This window comes from Oryza sativa, chromosome 10 (genome assembly GCF_034140825.1).
Source record: "Oryza sativa Japonica Group chromosome 10, ASM3414082v1".
NCBI classification, from domain to species: Eukaryota; Viridiplantae; Streptophyta; class Magnoliopsida; order Poales; family Poaceae; genus Oryza; species Oryza sativa.
In genome coordinates this window covers 10,810,324-10,835,967 of record NC_089044.1, presented here as the reverse complement: position 1 = coordinate 10,835,967, position 25,644 = coordinate 10,810,324, and the positions used below count along the sequence as shown (strand labels likewise).

General features: G+C 39.2%; 2 protein-coding genes and 2 long non-coding RNA genes across 6 annotated transcripts; 3 read left to right on the top strand and 1 right to left on the bottom strand.

The window, feature by feature from the left end:
- Nucleotides 1-105: 105 nt before the first annotated feature.
- Nucleotides 106-1,431, top strand: LOC9272159 (uncharacterized). The gene is made up of 4 exons (XR_010736971.1): nucleotides 106-452; nucleotides 530-701; nucleotides 784-1,066; nucleotides 1,145-1,431. It is a non-coding gene; the product is annotated as an uncharacterized lncRNA (long non-coding RNA).
- A 5,565-nt stretch (nucleotides 1,432-6,996) lies between these two features.
- On the top strand, nucleotides 6,997-13,310 carry LOC136353632 (uncharacterized). The gene is made up of 3 exons (XR_010736972.1): nucleotides 6,997-7,127; nucleotides 7,241-7,304; nucleotides 12,978-13,310. It is a non-coding gene; the product is annotated as an uncharacterized lncRNA (long non-coding RNA).
- An 837-nt stretch (nucleotides 13,311-14,147) lies between these two features.
- On the top strand, nucleotides 14,148-16,896 carry LOC4348369 (protein DETOXIFICATION 16). 2 transcript variants are annotated; one of them, XM_015757277.3, is made up of 8 exons: nucleotides 14,148-14,378; nucleotides 14,545-15,089; nucleotides 15,303-15,389; nucleotides 15,480-15,536; nucleotides 15,632-15,870; nucleotides 15,993-16,111; nucleotides 16,207-16,293; nucleotides 16,399-16,896. In XM_015757277.3, exons 2-8 carry the CDS (start codon nucleotides 14,551-14,553, stop codon nucleotides 16,447-16,449), a joined length of 1,179 nt encoding a protein of 392 aa, XP_015612763.2. In that variant the 5' UTR covers nucleotides 14,148-14,378; nucleotides 14,545-14,550; the 3' UTR covers nucleotides 16,450-16,896. The 2 variants fall into 2 exon arrangements, with proteins under 2 accessions (XP_015612763.2, XP_015612762.2); XM_015757276.3 differs by having other exon boundaries at nucleotides 14,148-14,446.
- Nucleotides 16,897-22,659: 5,763 nt separating this feature from the next.
- LOC4348368 (protein DETOXIFICATION 16) lies at nucleotides 22,660-25,334 on the bottom strand. 2 transcript variants are annotated; one of them, XM_015757830.3, is made up of 8 exons: nucleotides 25,014-25,334; nucleotides 24,360-24,904; nucleotides 24,019-24,105; nucleotides 23,866-23,922; nucleotides 23,525-23,763; nucleotides 23,283-23,401; nucleotides 23,026-23,145; nucleotides 22,660-22,960 (listed from the first exon to the last, which is right to left on the bottom strand). In XM_015757830.3, exons 1-7 carry the CDS (start codon nucleotides 25,260-25,262, stop codon nucleotides 23,050-23,052), a joined length of 1,392 nt encoding a protein of 463 aa, XP_015613316.2. In that variant the 5' UTR covers nucleotides 25,263-25,334; the 3' UTR covers nucleotides 22,660-22,960; nucleotides 23,026-23,049. The 2 variants fall into 2 exon arrangements, with proteins under 2 accessions (XP_015613316.2, XP_066160782.1); XM_066304685.1 differs by having other exon boundaries at nucleotides 23,059-23,145.
- Between the last annotated feature and the right edge of the window lie 310 nt (nucleotides 25,335-25,644).

The window sequence follows — 25,644 nt, the reverse complement described above, 5'->3', positions numbered from 1 at the left end:
GGGGTTGATGGTACGGAGGTCGACAGCAGGCCGCACCTCCCCCCTACTACCAAAAGGAGCAAGAGGGCGAAATCTTCTCCACCCAAGCTTGACACACGCAGAAAAGCTGCTGGAACGGGGAGAGGAAAAGGAAAGGTGCCATTAGCCCCAAAGAAGCTTGATCTTGGCAAGGCGCCAGTAGCTGCTCAAAAGCCTCCGACCGAATTCACATTGGGCATGCCATTGGTCGGAGACGATGCCTTATTCAAGATGGACCCTGTATGCAAGGAGTTGCACGGTACTACATGGGGAAGTCCAACGCAAGGAGGAAGAATAGAGACCTCCATGTTGGGCTAGCATGATAGTCAGCCGTTCCTCGGGCCTACTGCCTTCATCACCGTAAACTTCAAAGATCTATGGGACCTCTACAGGGTGCGAGCGATCGATACCAACCTCCTTGAGTGCTACTCCTTGTAAGTATTTCTGGCTACGCGATATGGTAGTAACTGTCCATAAATTACGCTTACCCTGACTCTTGTCTTTCTTGTAGGTTAACCTAGAAGCATGTCCATCGTAAAGCACCCCATGTTGCCTTACTCGATCCAGCTGTCATCAATGAGACAACGCTGAAAAACGATCGAGCCAACATGGTGGACTATATCAAGGACTGCTTATTTGCCCGTCAAAGACAAGGACTTCATTATGTATGCCTACAATCAACAGTAAGCGTGTACCCCCTACTTATACTCAAATGCGCGACGCGTACAGCTGTAGTATGTAACTAGCAATTTATTAATTTCGTAGGCGTCATTGGATTCTTTTGGTAATAACGCCGAAGTGGAGTTTGGTACACTACCTTAACTCCAATATCAATCCAAAAATATACGATTGGTCAGCCATCGAATCTACCTTGAACGAGGCATGGGACCAATACGTGGCAAGAGGCGGGAGGCATAAGGATGGGCATCCCAAACTCGGTCACAAGAAAGACTTCCCAATACGTTAACAAGTTGGCAACCAGCGCAGGTTCCATGTCTGCCATAACATGAGGAGCTTCGTAGACAAGGTGACATTGCTCGACCCTGAGGTGTGTTCTTCAATTGTTTATACACACATAGGACGACAATTTACAAGTATGTAGACTAACTTGGCGCCGAACATGCAGGAAAAAATTTCAACTATTCCGGAAACCAACTTCGATATCATTAGAGAGGAGATAACACAATTCATACTAGATGATCTCTTGTCACCGAAAGGGATGTTTAAAGTGAAGTCCTAGGTAGCTCGTCTCGGAATGGCAGAACATTTGCAATGCATATGCGACAAACATTTGATTTTTGTAAATATTCTTTGTAATACAATTAAATTCTTTAGAGTAAAGTCCTAGGTAGCTCGTCTCTGTATATACTTGTATTTCTAATTACATATAAAATTGTTCCAATTTATAACTTAGTTTTACAAGTTTTGATGCATGTTGGCGGTTTGGAGAAAAAATGGTTGTGAATGACATATACTTCCTCCGTTTCACAATGTAAGACTTTCTAGCATTGCCACATTCATTTAGATGTTAATGAATCTAGACATATGTATGTGTCTAGATTCATTAACATCTATATGTATGTGACCAATGCTAGAAAGCCTTACATTGTGAAACGGAGGGAGTATATGTGATGTGAATGCATGTGTTGTGATGGAATATAAATGTGAATGAGTTGTGATTTGGCTGTGAATGCATGTGTTGTGATGGAATGTAAATGTTGTGATGCTGAGAATATAAATGCTATGAATTGGCTATGAATGCTGTGATGCTAGCAATGGGGTTGCTGGGAATGGGACTATATATATATATGTGCTTCTGTCAATTTTTGCAGCGAGCATGGCTAGCAAAGGCCTGAGGCTAGCCAAATTATAAAATTTTATTTTTTTTGTTCCAAACTCATCCCTGACGGGCATTTTAGTAATGCCCGAAAGAGATATGTCATCCTGTTAACGACCAAATTTGGCGAGTTTTGGACCTGCACTGGAGTTAAACAGATCTCCCAGGCCTCGTGTTTTCTGTCAACACATCCGTGACGGGCTTTTAGAGTAAACCCGATAGAGATAAGTCATCCGAACCGGGACTCGTTTGACTCAACACGTGGGGTTAAACCAATCGGTGATGGGCTCTATCTAAATGCCCGATTGAGATGACTACTCATCCGTGACGGGCTTAGTGGTGTGCCCGATTGAGATTAGTCATCCATGACGGGCTCCTAACTACGCTGGTTTGACTGGTCATACTCATCTGTGACGGGCTTTGTTTTCGGCCCGATTAAGATAACATCCATCCGTGACGGGCTTTTGCTCGATTGAGATTTTTTTTCTCATATCAGTGACCTTTGCCTAGTGACGGAGGCCTTACCCGATAGTGATGAGGCTTTCAGCCCATCACAGATATGCAATCCCGTTCTAGTTGCATGCATTCCATTGGAGATGTGTGGAACTTTAATTTTGCATTTATATAGGTGTAAACACGAAAATACGGTGACAAAAAAAACACATTTTAGCAATTCGATCATTTTGTACATCTTTACATATCATCAAAAAGTCAGAAATGCTAGAAAACAAATGATGTGTTGTACTCAAAAGGATGTATCTCATTGTGTTGTATTCATACATTGTCCCTCCCTGTTGATGGCATGTACTATTTTTGTGCATTTTTTCCCATAAGAATTTTTTATGGTTACTTCCTTACAATCAGACAATTTTTTTAACCATTATGATATGATGATGCTTACATAAAAAAAAAAGAGAGAAATCATACTTCATAATTCATTGTGCATGTCAACTTGCATATATATATAAGACTTACCAGCAATGTGGAGCATTGAGCCCTGAGCAACTTCAACATAAAAAAATTGGACAATTACGGTTTTATGTTTCTACATCTTTTTACTTAGCTCCATATTTAATTTCTTTTACAACGTATACTTTGTGAATCTCTACTCTCTAACAATATGAAAACATGGACATAGCTAAGGGGGTGTCTTGGTAAAAAAAGATGTTACAGCTGAAATAAACACGATAGATATAATTCTTTCTAATTGATATCAAGAAAAACAGGCTGGGGACATACTATCACTGTTATCGTTGGCTGAGATCATCAGGATTGTTGTAAATACTGAGTCCCTAGAGCTGAGAGACACAGTGGCGGATCCAGGATTTCAACACGTGGGGAGCAACTTACCGAGTAATAATATAAATGATATTGCCCATATAGTTATTTTCAGATAGAGGTAGTATATAATATTTACAGTTTTGTACTTCCCTCCCTAAATTATAGTAATTTCACATTAATATACACATGTTTTTGAGAATTTAACAATATAGTAGACTCGTGTTCAGCCGCGCATATCATTTGGCAACATAAAGTTTTATCATGGTGAACTAGGTAAAGCAAGGATAACTTAGTAGTAATCGAAATGTTTTGATGCGACTGTTGAATGCACATCCATAGGGACTAGACAGCTAGCACAAACTCCACGGTACCAATGGCCTAAATCTCAGAGGACTAACCTTAATGCTTATTTAATCCTATGATTAGTTAGACGTAATTAGGAACATATGTACCGCAGACTAGTAATTAACTTACTTATACTCCACACCAAGTGTTCATTGGTTCCCTTGTAGTATATTTGAAGATCAAGGATCTTTTTAGCCTTTTTAATTTACTTAATCATAGTTCAGAGATTAGGTCAGTTATGGAGAAACCAGAGATCTAGTGTGACTGAAGAAATAATTAAAACCGTATGGTGTGCTCAGGCAGAATGCATGGAACGTTGCACGTACGTACGATCGACGTGCGCTTATTTTAATTTAACTCACGAAGACAACTAACCCATGAGCAAAAACATGGGCTTAGTCTCACTATTATGTTCTTCATCACCTCACCTAATAAAAATGCTCGATGCCTGAGAGAAAGGAAGACCAGCACTCCAACAGCCACGTGGATATATACATTTCATAAAACTCATTGGTAATTTGGTACACATGCACCGTCATGCAGCTCTGGAGTGCACAAGCAGCATAGAGCAAGACCAGTGCAAACCAACAGCAAAACATACACAAACAACTCCATGGGTATTAATCTGCCCATTGAACCCAGCAGTCTGTGGAAGGTGACCTAACACTTGCGACAAATTTCCAAGGGAGAGGAAAAAAAATGATTTCTTGGACGGCTTGCTTATGTATACTTTTAATTTGGAATGTATGGAAGGAGCGCAATATGAGAACTTTTTTAATAATATGTATCGAACTGTTAGACATATGTGCAGATATAAAGTACATAATAGAGAGAGTGCTTTGAGAGCATAGCCTTTCATAGGTTGGGGCCTAGGGCCAAGTCCCACCTAAGATGACATGAGTTAAACTTATATAGTTTAGCATTTGAAGATTTATGTTCATAGATTTACTATGAGAAATGCTTTCATAATACATATAAAATTCGCATGTTTTAAAACTATATAAATATTAAGAAATTGATGGTTAAAGTTAGAAAATTTTGATGTAAAACTTAAAACAAAGGAAGTAAAACTAGTCCCTACTCGATCTATGCATAACTTGAAGTAAAAAAAAATCACGATAATTTATGTCTTTGCTTATTGCATGATTTGGTTATATATGTTCTCCAATACATATATATCTTCAATCCTACTTCCTCCGTTTCATATTATAAGACTTTCTAGCATTGCCCACATTCATATATATATATATATATATATGTGTGTGTGTGTGTGTGTGTTTAAATTCATTAACATCTATATGAATATGAGCAATGCTAGAAAGTCTTATAATAGGAAACGAAGCGAGTGTCTTATAATTTCTTAGATCAATTTTAGTCATCAACAAGTCTATAATTTTGATGATCAAGTTTACCGGTGAAAATTAGAAAACCCCATATGCCAATCTGTTTGTGGTATGATAGAGAATTAACATAGACGATATCAGTTCATCCCAATGACTGATTGACTGCATACAAGTTTTATGTCAAAACATCCAACTGGAGCTTCAAAATAGGATATATCAAAAACTGCATCAGGCCCAGCTTCCTCATCTTTTATGCATTACCAACATCAAAATGCAGCCAACATAAGTCAGCATTAGGTCTACACATGGCTGCATTTTGAGACATTGGCGTGTGTCATGGCTGCGTAGGTGGTGGACACAACAGCTCTGATGTGGATTGTCAATTTGTAGGATTGGCAATATAATTTATGGGATGCGCTAGATTAAGGAGAGATTGTGATATAGATTTATGCTGGTTCAGTCCCTCAAGAAGAGGTAATACTCTAGTCCAGTTAGAGTAGATTGGAACTGCATCGGGGTTCACAGATCAGTAATAGAATGGCTGATGGCGCGTAAGTGTGGAAAAGCGCGTAACCCTTAGGGTTCCTGCAAACGCCCCTTATATAGTACTAGGCCATCCGGTGGTATACATGTTGCGGTATCCCTTATAATCCAAATACCTACCATCTATTTACATGGGATTGAATAGACTTTCTTAGGTCTTATCCATTTCTATACAACTGAAGTGCCACATGGGTCTAGGGCACTCGGCCCACCCTATGCAATATAGCCCAAAGGCCTCCTGTGGGACATCCGGGTATCATATCCCCACATGAATAAAGGTCGGTTGATATAGTAACGTACTGGCAAAATTATTCTGAACTCTTCGAGATATCTTCTCATTATTTACATGATATCTAAATGGTTATGAATTTTTTTTAACAAAATAGATTAATATGTAATAAATTACTCTATAAATATGCAAGGTTAAATTTAATTTCTACAGGTTGCAATGAAAAAAATAAATTTTAAATATGAATATACACTAACTAGTCATTGTTTAATTTATTTTTTCTGCAATTTGTAAAAGTTAAATTTTAACTTCTCTGTGAGTAAAGTGTTGTATCACATATTAATTAATCTATCTAGTTTAATTTTTCATAATCATTTAGATGACATACAAATAAACAAAGGGCTATTGCGAATGTAAGGTAGAGTGGAAGCAGCTTGCAAGGGTGTGCGCTGGATGGCTTGATCGAGTGGCCTAGCCAAGCCTAAATTTTCTTGAGAAAATAGCGTTGCCTCCGTAGACAGTCAACACTCAATAGAAAATCCGTAATTTTCATATGAATATTTAGGGGGATGAGTCTATGGGTCGGGCGCCTGATCAGTTTGGAGAAAAATCGAGCGCTGACGTCAGCATGACGTTAGCGCCCGATTTACGTGCAAAACTACTTTAAACTAATTTTTCTCTTAAATTACTTATAAAAAATCATAATCCGATTGCACCATTAAATTCGTTGCAATTAAATCTTCAAAACAAGACCACACATGGATATATTCCGATGAAAAAAAATTAGCTTATTATTGAATTATTTTTAAATATTGCACGATATTCCACTAGATATATCGGAATTGTTTCACTAAGTAGATCGAAAATGTTTCACTCGTTTAAATCGGGTGTTGTTTCACCTTATATAAAAAACAATGTTTCAGTAAATAGCGAAAGAATGTTTCAGTTCACTGCAACATTTCATCCATACATAGTGAAACATTATAAGTACACTAGGTAAAACATTTTTCGGTGGAACAAAAAATAAAATGAATTCCCTTAATAGGGGGTTTCCAAAATATGTGGGTTTTTTGTTGCAATGGAATATTTCAGTTCACTGCAACATTAGATCTATATATAGTGAAACATTGTGAGTACACTAGGTGAAATATTTTTCGGTAGAACAAAAAAATAAAGAACCGCTATATGGCTGTCAACAGAAAAAAGATGGCTAAATCATTCGTTTTCTAGGCCGTTGATATTTCTTTGAGATTAGTGCAATGCTGGATCAGGCTTAGCTAGTTTTCGTTTGGGTTTCTTGGTTGGATTGGACTTTTGCTTGGGCTTACGTGGGACCCACTTACACTGTTCATTTTGAAAGCCAACCCTGCTTTGGTTTTCTCATTGCTTCGAGAGAGTGAGGGAGAGAAGAGAGAGATACAGAAAGGAGAGAGGAAGCTTACCTTTTCTCCTCGCCAAGGTGGAGGCAACGAGGTGGGGATTTTGGCTGTCGACGCCGTCTCGCCGGCGAAATGCCGTTGTCCTTGCTCCGGTGACTGTTCCTACTTTGATGCCTACGTGCTCCTGGTGCTCTTGTTGATTTTTGTTTGGTTGTATTTTCTCCTCCTTTTTAGAGTTTTGATTTGTATTGTGTTTGCTCTGTAGGTATTTTCTGGATCATTGATTTCGATTTGGTGTTTGTAGCGGAGATCTGATGGTGGTATCTATGGTGAGTTGTTTTGTGTTATTTGTATTCGATTAGGTGGAGCTAATGTTGATCATTCGTGGATTTATGTTTTTTTTTTGTGGGGATTTGATTTGTGAGCATCGAGTTCGATATGGTCTCAGTTTATTGTTCGATTTTGACTCGGTGAACATTTGTGATTTGTCCTACATTCGAGATAGATAATTGTTCAGACCGAGATAGATAAACATTTGTGATTTGTGTATTGTGTTTGATTCGTATGAACTGTTCATCAGAACCTTACATTCATCATATATAGCTTTTTTGGTTTACGTGTTGTTGAAATATTTTAGGGTTTGGATGTAGATCTGAATGTATTTGTACCTGCTATAATGTTTTTGTCCGTGGCCGAGGCAGCACTATATTGTAAGAATCTGTTGATATGATGGAATTTTTTGTTTGCTTGGTGTGTGTGGTAAAGAAGGTTTCATCCCCCCTACAGGTCTCAGTGCTTGTATCTAGCCTGCCTCTGTTCTCCTGCTTGTGCAAACAAATACTCTGCCTATGTGTCACTCTCCATCCATCTACCATTTCTCTCTCTGGTTGAAAAGCAGCAGACTTGCAGGCAATGCCACTCTATTCTTCTGCCTTTTTGCATCATTAATATGCTAGCAGTGCCTTTTTTTTATCCATAATCGAGTGTTATTCCTTCAGCTTTCTGATTTAGTGTAATGATACATTAGTTTATCTGATCATCCATCTATGGTCTATTTTAGATTAGTGGTGGTGAGTGCGGATGTATACATCGATCATCCCCGGAGATGGCGATGCATGTATAGATGTACATGGATGCAAATGGCTGGTTCTTGGTAAAATACATGTCTACTACTGTAGCATCTGTCTCAATTTGACAAAGAGTATAATTAATTACTACTATACTACCAATACTACCTAGCTACTATAGATGTCATGATTGATTATTCACTTGCTTATTTATTTTAATTTTCTCCTGATCATCAACTTGTTATTTTTGTTTTGATCGATTGATTCATGGAACTCAACATCAGATGTTCATTAGAGCTAAGCTTGCGTATGTATGGTAGGATTGAATTAAGGAGAGAATTGACAGTCACCTGAGTCCATACATGCATAGGCACATGTGAGTGTGAGTGCTCATCTTTTTTTTATCAGCTTAATTCTTCTTGCATTGTTGAAACACACAAAAAAAATCAATCAGTGGGGGTGGGGGTGGCGGTGGGGGTGGGTTTGATGATTCACTCAGTGGCTGTGGCTGAATTGGAGGTGTCATTGTTGTGGTTTGAGCTCAAGATTTAGGAAGGTCTTACAGTGTTGTAGCCTATATTTTTTGTGCAAATGTCGATGAATCACCCTCTTTTTGGTTTGTATGAAACATAGCATTTGATTTAGCTCTCATGTTGTGCCTATGTGCATTTGCAACTGTTGATGTTGATTAAATTGCCAAGGTTTTGCTTGTTTGATGTGTGTATTGGCCCTTAGCTTTTGCATGATATTCTGGCAATCCCTTAGTATTCACTATGAATGTCAGGTGTTCTGAAACTTGAATTATCACTGCAGTATTCTATTTGTCAGACTTGAAGTTGTCTAATTGTAAAATTCAACTTATTTTTCTGCATTCTTGAATCTGAATTTAAGTTTTGCCTTCAGTTACATGATTTTAACATTGTAACTACAATATTTTTCTATGTAAATATAGTACAAATGAACTGTAATTTTTTTGTGTGTACTTGGATGAAAGTAGGAATTAACTGTGCTAACTTTGTGCTATTTGGTCATATGTTAAGACTCCTTTTTTTACCTGTTCTATATAATTTTTAACTCCTTTGAACAATGAATCATTCACTTTTAACTTTGAAGTTATTATTTTGCATTTGATTTAATTTATATATAATGAAGCATAATAAAATACATGGTAATTTCTTGATTGTTTTCAATTCCTATCCTTTTTTGGCTGCATCTCTATGGAACCCAAAATTGAAATTGTAGAACATTAGTGCAAAAATCATAACTAAATCAGAATATTTTTGTACACTTAAAATAATTTGAAGATCCAAATTTCTGTTTATGCAGGTAGATTTTAAATTGAAAATTATGATCTAGATTAAGATAAATCTATACATAATAACCTTTTTTTTAACTTTTTACCTAAATTTGATTGTTTCAGAATGAAAAGCTTTTGAACATTGTAGTTGAAGAATATCTTACCTCTTGATGTCTTTCCTGATTGGAATTGCTTTTCATCACCCATGTTTAGAACATTTGATGTTTTCAAATTCTTCTCTTTTAATCCTAAACATAAAAGCATTTCAATTAAATATGTACAGATTTTGCACTAGTAATCATGATCATAATTAAAATCTTGGATTCATTTACATGATTTTAATATTGAAATTACAGTATTTTTTCTATGTAAATATAGTAGAAATGCACTATAATTTGTGTGTGTGTGCGCTAGGAAGGGATTAGGAACTAATTGTGCCAACTTTGTGCTATTTGGTGACAAGTTAACAATATTTGTGGACTATTCTATATGATTAGTTTGAATTTTGTAACTTTAGGAATTTGTATGCTTTCAAATTTGAAAATTGTATAGTATTAGTGCAAGAATCAAAAAATATTATTCCAACAATGAATATTTAGTTTATTTATGTTCACACAAATCATCTAGTTTATTTTTGTAGATAAACTGGAGTACATTTGTGCTATTAATCTCACACGTCAAATTTGCATATTTGCTCCAACAAACTGACATGGCACAAACTTTGAATTGAAGTTATTTATTTTTCTTGTTGATGTAACTATTCCATAGGATTAGTTTCAAATATTATTTTCTACTTGCATTATTCTACTTGTTGTGTGGATTCCTGACTATGAAAAGCATTGCCTAGGTATATAATTGCATATCTCTTCAGTTTTATGAATTTGATTTAAAATTGAAGTGTACTAGATTGGTGGACTATTTTAAGAATAATCTTCCAGATGGCTGAGGACACATTTTATAATAGAAATCTTGATTTAAAATAGACATATGGCATCCTTTACATGAGCTTTATATTGAAGTTACAGTGTTTTTTCAATGTAATTCCTATACAATTTCACTGTAATTTGATTCAAAAGTTATAAAATATTTTTTCCAAATAACTGAGATGCATATAGTTTTGAATACAAATGAATTCCAACATATCTAAATACATAAAATTTGTCACATTCAGCTATTTTGAAACAGAAGGGTAGAGTTGAAATTGAATAATTACATACCTTTGGATTTTTTTTCCAGAATGGAATTGCTTTTCTTCCACCATCCTTAGAATATTTGACATTCCTGAATCTAAATGCATTTACAAATTGAAAAATACAAGTAAGCATGGAAGGTGTGCAAATCATCCTTCTCGTGCTCAGAATTAACATTGTATAATTCTTAAATGAACAGAGTACACTCTTTTCATATTATATACTTGCAGAAAACAAATGTTTCAAACTCTACACAATAAATTTGACATATGTACTTTGCAAAGAAAAGCAAATTGAAAATTGTGCAAATATCTGGAAGAATTGTGTACCTGATGATTTTTTGATACCATCACAACTAATTTCATCTTGTTCACCATGCAAAACTTCTATGACATTGAATTCTGAAGATGGTTAGTGCATTAATCAAAGAATAATAATCCAACATTGAACACTTACTCAAAATTAAAAATTAAAACATACAGGGACAATGTTCAATCAGAATTTATTGTACTAATCGTTTTTAATTGAATATTCTGATTGAAATAATCTGAAAACAAATGTTTCAAACTCTATAAAATAAATTTGACATATGTACTTTGCAAAGAAATGTAAAGTGCAAACTCTTTATGTCAATTTTTTAGAATTCAAAAGTTAAATTCATGGTTTAACTTTAGTTACATAGTTTTACTATTGAAATTACAGTTTTTCTTCTATGTAAATGTAACACAAATGTACTGTAAGGGCCTCTTCAGATTAGAGTATTTTCAAAGGATTTTTGGAGCAATACTGTTCACTGGGATTTTTTTTCCTTTCCTATCATTCAGAAGGCATAAACAGGTCATAGGAAAATCTAAGGAAAGATTCCTTTGCTGCTGATTACAAAGAAAAAACACAGGAAAAAGAACATCCACTCCGACCTCATTTTTGTTTTCCTTCGCGTAAGACCGAGGTAATCAAGCAGTAAACAAGAACTTTTACGAATACAAGCAAAGCAACTGAGCAAGAACTCTGAAGGATAGGAATAAGAAGCTATTCAATTAGAAAACAACAAGGGGAAGAAGCAACTCGAGGTTGCCAGCTACTCGAGCTTGTGATGGCCATGGCGGCAGCTCGTTCCTGCCTCTAGAAGATTGGGGAAAAGGATGATGCGGTGAAGAGGATAAGGCTTTCCTGTCTAGAGAGTACTCGAGAATAGTGACTAGATAGAAAATAGTATTCTATTGCTTAATTAGATTATAATCTACGTGGTTACTCTTGATCGTAAAATTCCTGTGTTGTATATATTCCTGTATTCCGAATGCTTTCTATCATCAAATTCCTTAGTTTTTCAATCCTCCGTTTTCCATATGAAATCCTATGCTATTCCTATTCCTGCATTTTTCCTATCCTGTGTTCCGAATAAGCCCTAAATTTACTTTTCATGTACTGGAATGTGTTTGTGTAGTAAACTTCAATGAAAATATTCAATTAAAAACAAATAGTTAAAATCAAAATTGAATAATCATGTACCTTTCAATTTTTTCCAGATTGAAATTCCTTATCTTCAACCATCGGTAGAATGTTTAATATTCCTGTGTACAAAACATTATCAAATCATTCCTACTTTGAAAAAAGACTGTTGTTGATTCCAATTCAAATGTATTTGTTTATTAAAGACATTGTTGTTTGTGTCTTCTTTACAAACAGTTATTTTCTCATGAAAGGCATTTGTTCTTTATTTTTTCTTTTTGTGAATAGTTTGTTCTACTGTCCTCAATTTGTGTTTTTTATGTAATCGTACTGCTGAATTGCTTTATGATCGAAAAGATAGGTATAGAGTCAATTACTGCAAAGTTATATTGGAAATACAGAAAAAATTTTATGTAATTTGATTATAAAGTTATAAATAGAAGTCACAGAGAGAATTATCTAATCATTTCTACAACTATTGAATTGATAATCAATTTTGTGTACCTAATTGCTTGTAATGCTACTGTTCAAGATTAAGACTTAATTTTTGGTTTAAGTGTTCTTGTTCATAACTTTTTGATTAATCTGATTTGTAACAACTTATATACACAAATTATACTAGAAATGTAATCAGTTGTTGATATCACTGTTGTTACAAATAGAATTTGATTAATTTATTTTGATTGCATTTTTACTGAGTAATGTTGAGATCGCCGCAATCTGAATTTGTTTTCATTTTAACTGAATAATGTTGATCTCGCTGTGGTTATACGAATTATACTACATGTTCAGCAACTATACTGCCTTTGAGTTTGATCAGATGTTTTATTTCTTAACTTTGTGTTTGATTTTTGAAATGTTAACTGAACTGCAGCTGTAGCTGTAATCTCAATACTGAATGTGATTTGTTAAATAAGTAATCTGGACAATCTCAATACTGAATGTGATTTGTTAAATAAGTAATCTGGACTCTCTGACTCAACATATCTGATTTTGTAGTGACTACATGGATCTAAATTGCAAGATTCAGAAGAAGAAAACGATGAAGAAGAAGAATCAGAAGATCAAATCAGAAGAAAACGATTGCTACATGGATCTGAGTTTGCTTGTGTGACTTTGCTGTTTCCAGAATTGATATCTGATCACGTGCTTTTGTTAGCCATCTTCTTGGCAAACAAGTTTTCTGATGGGTCACGTGAAGAAATCACCAAATTGGGCTTTTCACTTTAAAATCATTTCGGTTTGGGCTTTGGTTTGGATTTGGGCCACGATAAATAGGCCCTGAAAAATTCTCCATACTTTATTTTGCTGTTTGTATGGCCCATTTTTTTTATATTTTTTTGCTAAAAAAAATGTGAGCTGTTAGATTGAAATCGTATGGTGACAAAATTTGACAGATTCTAGATGCTATTTTCTGTCGACAGGCTATAGACGGTCCCAAAAATAAAATGAATTGGGGGTTTCTAAAATATATGGGTTTTTTTGCAATGGAATATTTTAGTTTACTGCAACATTAAATCTACACATAGTGAAACATTATGAGTAACACTAGGTGAAACATTTTTAGTGGAAAAAAAAATAAACTAAATTCTTTTAATAGAGGGGTTTCAAAATATATGTGTGATTTGTTGCAATGACAGATAGAAGTAGAGACACGGTGGGACAGGGCCTGCATGCAGCGTGGGGGAGGGGCGGCGCGGTGCGGTCCCCGCGCTGGTCGTGCGGGTTAGAGCATTCGCGATATTTAGGGTCCTAGCACTGCGGATTTTCTATTTTGCCGACTTAAACAAACCACAACGGGGAAGACCAGTACTCTCATTGCCGTGGTCCACGCGTCGCACGACTGAGTACCGTGCCGTGACTTCCTTCTCCTATCGACCAGGGACGGACGCAGCAAGTTATAAACAGTAAGGCTCAACTATCTAATTCTATTCATTTTGGTCAGATCTCATCTGAAATTTAGTGTTTTTTCTTTGAATTTGTTTATGCCACGTGAGCTGCCTCACACGTGTCACACGGCGCCGACGGCAGCGAGCGAGAAAACAAGCTCGCGGACAGCCGCAACATAAAAAGGCAAAAAAAAAAAAACAAAATCTGTTACTACGCCGAAACCCTCTAATCACCAGTTCACAATCCCCCCATAAAAGGCGGCCCGCCTCATATTTCGGCACGCCCCCAAATACACCCGTCCAATGGCCGCCGCCGCCGTCCACGAGCCGCTTCTCGCGGCGGCGCCGCCAACGCCCGGCAAGGCCGCCGACGGCGACGGTCCGGAGGAGGGGCGCCGGCTCGCCTCCGCGGAGGCGAAGCGGCTGCTGCGGCTGGCCGGGCCGATCGTGGCCAGCTGCATCCTGCAGTGCGTGGTGAACATGGTGTCCGTCATGTTCGTCGGCCACCTCGGTGAGCTCCCCCTCGCCGGCGCCTCCCTCGCCACCTCCCTCGCCAACGTCACCGGCTACAGCCTCCTCGTACGCCCGCACGCACGCACGCCCGCTAGAAATTTGAATCGTGGATAGATTGTTTGGGATTCTCCATCGAATTGATCTTTCAAATTCTCCTCTCGCAGACGGGCATGGCGACGGCGATGGACACGCTGTGCGGGCAGGCGTACGGGGCGAGGCAGTACCACCTGCTGGGCGTGTACAAGCAGCGCGCCATGGTGGTGCTCGCGGCGGCGTGCGTCCCCATCGCGCTGGTCTGGGCGTCCGCGGGGCGGATCCTGCTGCTCCTCGGCCAGGACGCGGGCATCGCCGCCGAGGCCGGCGCGTACGCGCGGTGGATGCTCCCGTCGCTCGCCGCCTACGTGCCGCTCCAGTGCCACATCCGGTTCCTGCAGACGCAGACCGTCGTGCTCCCCGTCACGGCGAGCTCCGCCGCCACCGCGCTCCTCCACCCGCTCGTGTGCTGGCTGCTCGTGTTCAGGGCCGGCATGGGGAGCAAGGGAGCCGCGCTCGCCAACGCCATCTCCTACGCCGTCAACCTCACCATACTCGCCGTCTACGTCAGGGCGTCCAACACCTGCAAGGGCAGGTGGAGCGGCTTCTCCGGCGAGGCCTTCAAGGAGCTCCGCCAGTTCGCCGCGCTCGCCATGCCCTCCGCCATGATGATCTGGTGAGAGATGGGACCATCGATGTAGAGTTGACTCTCAAAATACATATCTTATTTCAAATATTCAGTTTGTGATCGAAAAGAGTGATCATATCTGCAGCTTAGAACATATCTTATTTCAAAAATTCAGTTTCTCATCGACAAAGGTGTAGGAGTAATTTTTTAAGCTATGCTTCAACCAAACCGTTTAATTTTCTAGACAATTTTCTTTTGCAGCTTGGAGTGGTGGTCATTTGAAATCCTTGTGCTGCTCTCTGGACTTCTGCCTAATCCTCAGCTTGAGACATCAGTGCTGTCAATATGGTAACCACACAGTTCTACTTTTAGTGGTTCAGATTTTGTTTTAAAGGCACATTTTGTTCTTAACTCCAGCTAACAGTTTTCAATATTCAGCTTGAACACTGGGGCTCTGCTGTACATGGTACCATTGGGTCTATGCTCTTCTATAAGGTGCAAGTTGTCAACATGAAACTCCACAGTTTATAGTGTTCATGTAATAATTTCCTTGTCGATTTCATGTTTTTTTCTTCTCTGTCTTCCTGCAGCACGCGTGTTTCGAACGAAATTGGAGCCGGGCAGCCTCAAGCAGCGAAGCGAGCAACGCGAGTGGTGATGTATATGGCTTTGTCCGAAGGATTGGTGATAAGCTTTACCATGTTCTTGCTTCGCAATGTCTGGGGGTACATGTACAGCAACGAGCAGGAAGTTGTGACATACATTGCTAGGATGCTGCCGATTCTCGGCATATCTTTCTTCATAGATGGGCTTCACAGTTCTCTGTCAGGTAGAATTAAAATGCATTGCACATGACAAAAATCTGAATCACAACTTCACAACCACCTAATAAGCAAGTTATCCTGTACATCATTTTTAAGAGTTAAAATGAGTTGTTCTTGCACTTTGCAGGCGTGCTCACGGGTTGTGGCAAGCAGAAAATTGGTGCAGCCGTGAACCTCGGGGCATTCTACCTTGTAGGCATTCCGGTGGCTGTTCTGCTTTCATTCTACCTCCATCTGAATGGAATGGTACTTACCTCTGCTGAATTTTTCCCCCATGTAAAAAATGACCTGTAGAACAACATGGATGCATCTGAATTCTTAAACTGATGTGCTTTCAACAGGGCCTGTGGCTTGGCATCGTCTGCGGCAGCATCATCAAACTACTGGTGCTTATAATTGTCTCGTGTTGCATAGACTGGGAAAAGGAGGTAAATATAGCACACTAAACGAATTCTTTCAGGATAATGATTAGGACCTTCTGCTGTTAAATCTGGACAACAATATGATGTCTTTTTTGATGTATCCAATTTCAGGCGATCTTGGCAAAGGACAGGGTCTTCAGCTCATCTCTTCCAGTAGCATGAAAATGTAGTGTGCCACATCTCACATGCAGTGCACCAGGCAATTAATAGGATGCAAAATTGGTCTATAGCACATCAGCATCAATCATCATTCTAAAAAGCATACGAATTGATCATCGTTCGGAAAAGCATACGAATTGATCTGCAAGAGGAGAATAGGAGCCGTCTTGTAACTTCTATTGGGATTTCGAAGAAGTCGAAGGAAAAACGTAGTTGAGGACTGCATCAATCACAATATGATCGAGGCCATGTCAGCAATTTTGGACTTCGCGTGTTGTGTATGACTATTGTTTTTGCCAACAGTGTACAACTGAGCTCTAGTTAGGATAGGTATAGGTACAGTGAGAGTATGTACCTAGTATGAATTTTGATGATTTTTGATGTCTCTGTCAGTGACATTGTAATGAGCAGCGCACAACATCTCGGAATGAACAAATGAAAACTTTGACCCTTTTTGTCTCTGAAATATTGGGCAGTGACAAGAAAGCACAATCCTCACCTGTTTTGATCAAAGGAGTTTACATGGTAAATCATAAATGACTTCAGATCAATCCATTAATCATTATTGGTATTATTATTATGTGCATTATAGTAGACTGTCTAGCAAAAGCCACATTATAAAATTGATGATGATACTCCCTTTGGGCTGATAATATTTATCTTTTGGACAGAACACGGTCTCAAACAACAACTTTGACCACTATTTTTCATTATAATATAAATAGAAATATCAATAAATATATGATTTTACTGGAATACTTTTTAAAACCAACCTATGCATATGTTCTCCATAATTTTAAGATAGATATTTTAGAAATTATTCATAGTCAAAGATTTTAAAATTTAACATCAACCTTATCCAAAACGATAAGTATTATCAACATGAAGAGAATAATGAGTTTCCAACACAAAGAATTATCATCACTGAATCCATAAAAGCATCACTTATGTTGCCATCCACGTGGATTGGGCAATATACTAGCTCAAAACATGCTTTCCAATGAAAATGCAACCACAAAATTTATAATTATGATCTATCAATTAATACCACAAAATCAAATCGACCCCATGTTTCATCCATAGAAAATCGAAATCGAAGTCTTATTAAAAATCCATTCACATTATTCACAATCGCCTATACCATCCATAAATCTATGCAATGGCGGACCTCAAGATGCTCCAAGTATGGTACTCCAGAATATTGACTTCTTCTTCCACATGCTCTTATCTTTAGTGCTACTAGCTTTCTTCTCTTTGCAAAATCGTTGGTGATTCCCCTCACTAAGGCCCTGTTTCTTTTAACTTGGGATTATTATAATCCAGATTATTGGGAGTAAGCTGAAAGAAACAGACAACTTATTGAAGTAGCTTATTATAATCTGGAGTCCAGCTTATTACAATCTGATAAGCTCATTTAGGTGAGCTTTTTCCAGATTATTGGGTGAAAAATTACCCACCATGCCACCCCACTCCCTCTTTAGACTTGCAAACCCAATAATCTAGGCTCTAATAATCAGGAAAGAAACAACTAACCGTTTATTCTACTATAGATTATAATAATCTAGCTTATAGTAATCTGACTCAATAATCTAGATTATAATAATCCCAAGCTGAAAAAAACAGGGCCTAAGTCATGCACTTGTAGCCCTGTTTGATCCTGCGGGGGACTAGCTACCTCTTTGTGTCCACTGAAATTCTTCCACATATTTCTGTAAGGGTGATACCTTAGGAGAAATCTCATGTGCCCCATGTAGACCATCTTGCATGAATGCTTCAACATTGACTTTTTGTTTCATCCATACACTCCGACACAAGCCCTCCATCCTATGACAGTTTACCCGGAAAGGATACCAAGGGTCGTATAATCGTTTATGGTGCAAAACAACAACACTTGGAGGCTGAAGCACTCCCACCTAGATGCATCCCAAGTTCGTGTGCCATAGCCTTTCTAAGTCATTGATTATTGGTTCTATGAACATATCGATATCATTACCAGGTTATGTCAGTCTTTGAACGAGCATTGCAGGCATAATGTACTTCCTCTTGAAGCACAACCAAGGAGGAAGATTGTAGTTCACAAGAACTGGCTATATACTATGACGACTGCTCAAATCACTGAATATATTAATGTCGTATGTACACATGGCGAGATGCATGTTCCTCGGGTCCTTTGCAAATTTGGGGTAAATTCTATCAATTGTTCTCCATTGTATTGAATATACTAGGTGCCTAAGCTTACCGTCGACCTTCCGTTCTTTAGCATGCCATCGCACTAACTTAGCTTGCTTCAGATTTGCAAACATTATGTTCATGCGCTCGGCAATTGGAAGATACCACACCACCTTTGCGGAGCCACCCCTATTTGACTTACGACCTTCACCTTCACTTAAGTCTCACTTATATCTAGAAGCCTCACAAATAGGGCAAGCATCCAAGTCGGCATACTGTTTGTAATACAATATGCAGTTGTTCCGACAAGCATGAAGTCTTCTGACCTCCAGACCCAATGGGCATAGGACTTGCTTTGCTTCATATGTCATCTACAGGATTTTGTTCCCCTCTGGCAATAAGTCCTTCAACAACTCAAGAAGTTATGTAGAACTTTTGTTGACCAACCATTACTTGTCTTAAGCTTCATGAGTTTCAAGACAGCGGATAACTTGGTGTGCTTTGGCTTACACCCAACATACAAAGACATCTCAGAATCTACCACCGATTTACTAAACTTTTCAAAATCTCTCTCGTTGTGATATGGGTCTTCAACATCACGCAACATATTAGACAGTTTCAGGGTCTAAATATATGGTATCTCCGCCTAATGGAGACGGGACAAACATGACATCTCTAGCTGTTGCATTGTTCACTATATCCGGCACTTCATCAGTTGCAACATCATGTGTCTCTTGGTCTCCATGCTTCCTCCAACATTTGTAGTGATCCATGAATCCTCTACTGATCAGGTGAGAATGTACCCATGAACTCTCTTCGAACATTTTCTCATTTTTACAATCTACATATGGACACAACATATATTTGCTCATCGTATTTTTCCTATCATTATCCGCAAAATTTACGAATTCAGTGACCCCCTCCCTAGGTTGAACGGTGAATATCGTACATCCAACTTCGGTCCATATGCAACTAATAAGATAACAATTGTAAGACACGATATGTAATATACGTAATTAAATAATAATTATCACAGTTTTTTTACCTTCGATTTCAACAAAAATTCGCCCCCTTGCTCTCCTACCCGAAAAATGAACAGTATACTGGGTTGGGATGGAAAGTGGTTGGTAGGTTGGGGGTATAAATAGGCCGCAACTCACCTCAAACGAGTTAGGGCTAGAGCCCGTTTGAGATGAGTGAAGGCCATCTCTGACGGGCTATATCTTTATGGCCCATCACAGGTACGTGTTTACCTTTGACGGGCTGGAACTAGCATCCGATAGAGGTATCACTTTAACGGGTGTCAGATTCAGCCCGTCATAGGTGACCACCTATGACAAGCCGTGACCGGATGCCTCATCTGTTACGGGCTGCCAATGGACCCATCAAAGGTGAGGCCATCCGTGACGAGCTCTTCAGCCCATCACTGGTGGGCCATAAGAGATAAGCGGTTCTGACGTAGTGGGTACATCAGAGCTAGTTGACTCTGGGGCCATGAGAATCTTTCATTATTCACACATACCTAGTGAATTCTTCGGATGTTAATACCGGTCACCAGAATATCATTTTTGAGGGATAAGGCAAGAGCTTTGCCGTTCACTATAGCAAGTAGTTTGAATGCACTTCGATGCTGGAACTATCTAAAGCAACTTCATTGTACATATGTAACTCCATAAATTATTTATTATATCAATATATACACACTCTCCTACATATTTACATAAAAAAATTATTGTCTAATTGTAATTGTCCGATGGTCAAAGTCAGGTGAAAGGATCATATGTAACACTTTAAACCACATCACCATCAACTCATTGTCACCGAGATATATAGTGGACCCCATCCGTGCATGCTTTATATATAGAGTAATTTTACGGTCCTTGAGGAGGTATCATTAGGTACCAAATTTTACACTATTTTTTTTACCTCATATAGTACCTAAGTACCAAGAGGTACCAATTTTACAATAGAAAAAGTGGTACCTCATAGTACCTCCTCAAGGACCATAAAATTGCTCTCATATATAATACTCTTTTTTCAACCAAAAGTTGGAATATTTCATTTTCTTGTTTTCTAAATGAGATTATCATATTTATAGTTTCCATACCTCCGAGACTTAAATAAGGAGATTGTATTTTTTATTTTGCAGCGAAGATTGCATGGGTTCAGTTTCGTGGTCTTCGTTACCTGCGGGATGGGTTAAGAAAAGTAATACGCTTGAGACCTTTTCGATGGTGATAGTATCATCAATCCATGTATTTGTCAGCAACACTCATATGTCTTCAATTATTACCGTGTATATAAGAGGACGTCAGGCATGACGATGGTCAAGGAAACAGACAACAGGTAGAGTTTTGGATAAACACGGTGCAGCAAGTTTAAGACAGTTTGGACTTCACTTTGTGTGAGTGAGGGATTCCTACACTTTGTGCAACACCGATGATTTTACAGTTGAGTTTTAACTGTGCCGAATAACTAGTGAGAATAGTTTTTTACTGGTGGTCATGGAAGGTTATTTTTATTTGCAGGGAAATGTTTGCAAGAAGAGGTATTCGACTATTATTTGTGCTTATGGATCATCACAGCTGCAGAAATAGTCAAGACAGATGTGTCCAAATGCTCATGTTAATTTCCCAACTCCCAAGAAGTATGACCTGTAAACAGCGCGTCTTTTGATGTGTGCATTGACTTGAGCACACAACAAGTTAAATCGATGCTACGTAATTGCACTTTAAAAAATGTTTTTTGTATGTATGCTGCTATGCTTGGTAGAATGTTTTGTGGAATTTGCATTTTGTAGAATCCTGTGGCATCCATGGAGGTGTGAGAAGCTCAGGTGGCCTTGCTCGGCACTTGTAGAGCGTCGTCCCAGACAGTATTCTTTTATATTGACCAATTAATATCGGTGTGTGTTTTAGTTATGCAGAGATCAGAAATATTCTCACCTTGATGTAATAGGCTAAGTTAAATAAAGATTCCATTATCTTAAAGAAAATGTTGACCAATTAATAGTGCATGCTAGTGTTCTGAAAAGGTCAACTTTATAAGATCATTTGACCATCAATTACTTAAACTACAAATATATTTAGTGTGTGTAAGTTACATCAACATATTCATATTTCAAATGGCTTTCATACAATGTTTGTTCTGCAGAAATTGATTGTTTGCTCAATACTTTTTCAAAATAACATTCACGCTATATTTTTCAGAGGGAGTTGTACAAAATCTGAACTGGAAAATGCACAGCTACATTGCAGATCTGTAATAGGTACAGAAGTAGTTTCATGCCTTCTGATACACCGTCTTATCATGGAAGTACTGTACATGATCCGGCACGCAATGTTTCAAAAGTCACTTTGCGTCCACTGTTTTTGTTTCAAATTTTCAAACAAATCTGACCACTTCTCAATCAGTCAGTGTAATACGATCAGAAGAGATGAAGCACCAGGTTGATAAATCTGACAAACAAGGACTTATCACAACCTTTGTGCTCTGATAATATTTTACACTCATGGCTCCTATGAAGGTTTCAGCATGATTCGAAATTTCATAGAATGTCCTATGGATTTTCAATATTTCTTCAGAAAAAGTTAGCGAAGGTTCCAAAATGCTTCGTCATTGTTTGCAAATTTCTGCAGAGTTAGTCCATGCAATGAAAATTTTCGTGTACACAGACATTGCAACCAAACGTTAGTACTCCATCCATCCCAAAATGTTTGACGCCGTTGACTTTTTTAAAAAGTTTGACCATTCATCTTATTTAAAAAATTTAAGTAATTATTAATTCTTTTCCTATCATTTGATTTATTGTTAAATATACTTTTATGTATACATATAGTTTTACATATTTCACAAAAGTTTTTGAATAAGACGAACGGTCAAACACGTTTCAAAAAGTCAACGGCATTAAACATTTAGAGAATGAGGGGGTATATCTTGGAGGCTAGTAGAGACCTACTAGTACCTTTGAACAGACGACTAAGATAAGATCAGAGTGATTATAGCTCACACACCGTTTTATGTAGAACTGGTAGAACCGTTTAATTTCCTATAATATGCTTCTTAGATTTTCAATTAATCGATGCATATAAGATATATCCTTAGTTTACAGAGTACAATCTGAACAAGAAAAAAAATATTAAATAGGTGTTATCACAAGAACAAAAATTCATGTTACAAATGTTAATAAACTGGGTGCTTAAAGATGAAAGGCGAGCTTCATAACATTTGGTTCTGTGTTGCTTTCACAATAACAATTGCACCATATCATGAAATTCTGATGCATTGTTTTTCTTCATGCTACAGGAAGAGATGAACTGAACACCAATTCTTTCGCCCTGGTTGACTGAAATGAAATTGCAAACATGAGCATATGACACATTTTACAATGAAAGGAAAATTGGTAGCTACCCTGATATAAAATGGTAGGCATCCTCAGATAACTTCCTTCTCCCAGTTTATACTCATTGTGATCCAAAAGAGCAAGATAAGCTTGCTGAGGCTCCCGCAAACGATGCCAAGCCAAAGGCCCTAATGAAAGCACAAAATTTTCAGTCTTTCAGAGATACATCCATGTTGTTTATACTGAAACATGTGCGAAGTGCTAGATGTGAATCTGCAGCTATTTTTTAAAAAACGAAAGGGAATATTCAGACAAATAGCAGTACCATTCCATTCAGATGTAGCACAAATGCAAGAAAGACGGCCATAGGAATGCCTGCCAAGTAAAATGCGCCAAGATTTACCCGTGCGCCGATCTTCTGCTTGCCACATCCAGTGAGCACTCCTGAAAAATATTCAGACAATGATCTTCTGATCATTCTGTTCCTGACTTATGCATCAGGTAACTTCATTTACATGCTTATAATGTGGCAGTGTCACTGACATCATCCATGCAGGAGGTTTTTACCTGAAAGAGCGCTGTGCATCCCATCAATGAAGAATGATATGGCTAGAACAGGTATCATACGAGCAATGTAGGTGACAACTTCAGCCTCATCACTGTACATGTGACCCCAGGAATTGCGCAACAGAATCATCGTAAACGCAACCACCGAGCCTTCGGTCATGGCCATACATATGACCACTCGAGTTGCCAGCTTCGCTGCCTGGGGATTGCCGGCACCTAGTTCGTTCCAAACACGCGTGCTAGGCAGTAGAAAAGAAAGAAATCAGCCAGACTCTAAGCAGAAAAAAGGATCAAAATAGCAGAGTATCATATCTGAACATTTTATTGCAGAATCTCAAGACCTTATAGCTGTGCTGAGACCAATTGGAACCATGACCAGCAGAGCACCAGTGTTGAGACTGCAGAATCCAGCAAACAATTTAGTAAACATACTTCGTTTCATTCATGTTAATTTATTAAATTTGTATCAGAGACATAATCTTGTGATTGATTACCATATCGACAACACTGAGGTTTCAAGTTTAGGATTGGGCAGAAGACCAGAGAGCATCACAAGAAATTCAAATGACCACCACTCCAAACTGCGTAATCAAGAAATTAATCCAACATTAGTCAAGCTATAAATATAATTTTAGACAATGTAAGCAGTTTTCGATCTCTGCAAATTTTACCATCCTTGAAAATGTGTCGTACCACATTTTCTAGTGTAAAATTTAGTACATCTAGATACTAAGCATCTTGAGGTACCAAAATTTCTAGCGTAAAATCATGGTACCTCCCGTTGCTTTCTCAAGGACTACAAAATTTCTAATGAAGTACATGATGTTGTCCTTACCAGACCATCATTGCCGCGGGGATGGCGAGCTCCGCATACTGGCGGAGCTCCCTGAAGGCCTCCATGGAGAAGCCAGTCCATGTCTTCTCGCAGGAGCGCGACAGCCTGACATAGAGAGACATTATGGTGAGGTTGACGCCATAGGAGACGGCGTTCGCCAGCGCGGCGCCCCTGCTGCCCATGCCGGCCTTGCGCACCAGCGCCCAGCACACGGCCACGTGGCTCGCCGCCGTGACGCCGCAGCTCGCCATCACCGGCAGCACGGCGCTCTGCGCCTGCAGGAACCGGATGTGGCACACCAGCGGCACGAACGGGACGAGCGACGGGATCAGCCACCGCGCGTACGCGCCGGCCTCGGCGGCGATGGCCGGGTCCTGGCCGAACAGGAGGAGGATCTCGCCGGCGCTGGCCCAGACGAGCGCGATGGGCACGGCGGCCACGGCGAGCACCAGCATGGCGCGCTGCTTGTAGACGCCGAGGAGGTGGTGCTGGCGCGCGCCGTACGCCTGCCCGCACAGCGTGTCCAGCGCGCTCGCCATGCCGAACTGACGATCGAAATCGACCAACCAAGAAAGCATTCACAAATCCGACCAATAAATCGACAGGGATCAAGCAGTTCTTTGCGTGCGCGCAAGGTGTTCGACCGATGCTTACGAGCAGGCTGAAGCCGGTGACGTTGGCGAGGGAGGTGGCGAGGGAGGCGCCGGCGAGGGGGAGCTCGCCGAGGTGGCCGACGAACATGACGGACACCATCTGCACCACGTTCCGCAGCACGCCGCTCGCCACCAGCGGCCCCGCCAGCCGGAGCAGCCGCTTCAGCTCCGCCGCGGCCGCGCTCTCGCCCTTCTTCTCGCCAGCGCCAACAAGCAGCGGCTCCTCCACGCTCGCCGCCGGCTTCTCCATGGCCAATCTTTCTTGGCGAGCGTGAGCAGACGACACGACTGACGAGTGACCACCGAATTGTGGGAGGCAGCCGCCATTGGAATGCGTGGAGATTACATACAAGTAGCCGTTGATTGATTGGCTTTTTCTGTGTTGTGTCCGCAGGTGAGGTCACACGGCTTGGCTGCCAAATCTTAGTAGTAATTGTTTTTTTTTTTTTGCGAAGTAACTCTTGGCATCCATAGCTAAGAGTCTTTTGTTTTATTTTGGATGGTGTAGTACTTACGGAGTGACGTGCTAGAATTTATTGATTTTGGAAAGTATTTTTAGGTTGAACTTATTTATAGAAAGTTGAAGGTCTGCCCCATCATCTTATGTGTCTTATGGTAGAGGTCCGAGATTA

Coding starts and splice junctions, on each gene's coding strand:
- LOC4348369 (XM_015757276.3), top strand. CDS start 14,171: ATGGCCGCCGCCGCCGTCCACGAGCCGCTTCTCGCGGCGGCGCCGCCA. Junction 15,090..15,302: donor CCCTCCGCCATGATGATCTG/GTGAGAGATGGG, acceptor TTTCTTTTGCAG/CTTGGAGTGGTGGTCATTTG. Junction 15,390..15,479: donor ACATCAGTGCTGTCAATATG/GTAACCACACAG, acceptor TTCAATATTCAG/CTTGAACACTGGGGCTCTGC.
- LOC4348368 (XM_066304685.1), bottom strand. CDS start 25,262: ATGGAGAAGCCGGCGGCGAGCGTGGAGGAGCCGCTGCTTGTTGGCGCT. Junction 23,923..24,018: donor ACCTCAGTGTTGTCGATATG/GTAATCAATCAC, acceptor TGGATTCTGCAG/TCTCAACACTGGTGCTCTGC. Junction 23,402..23,524: donor GATGCACAGCGCTCTTTCAG/GTAAAAACCTCC, acceptor AATATTTTTCAG/GAGTGCTCACTGGATGTGGC.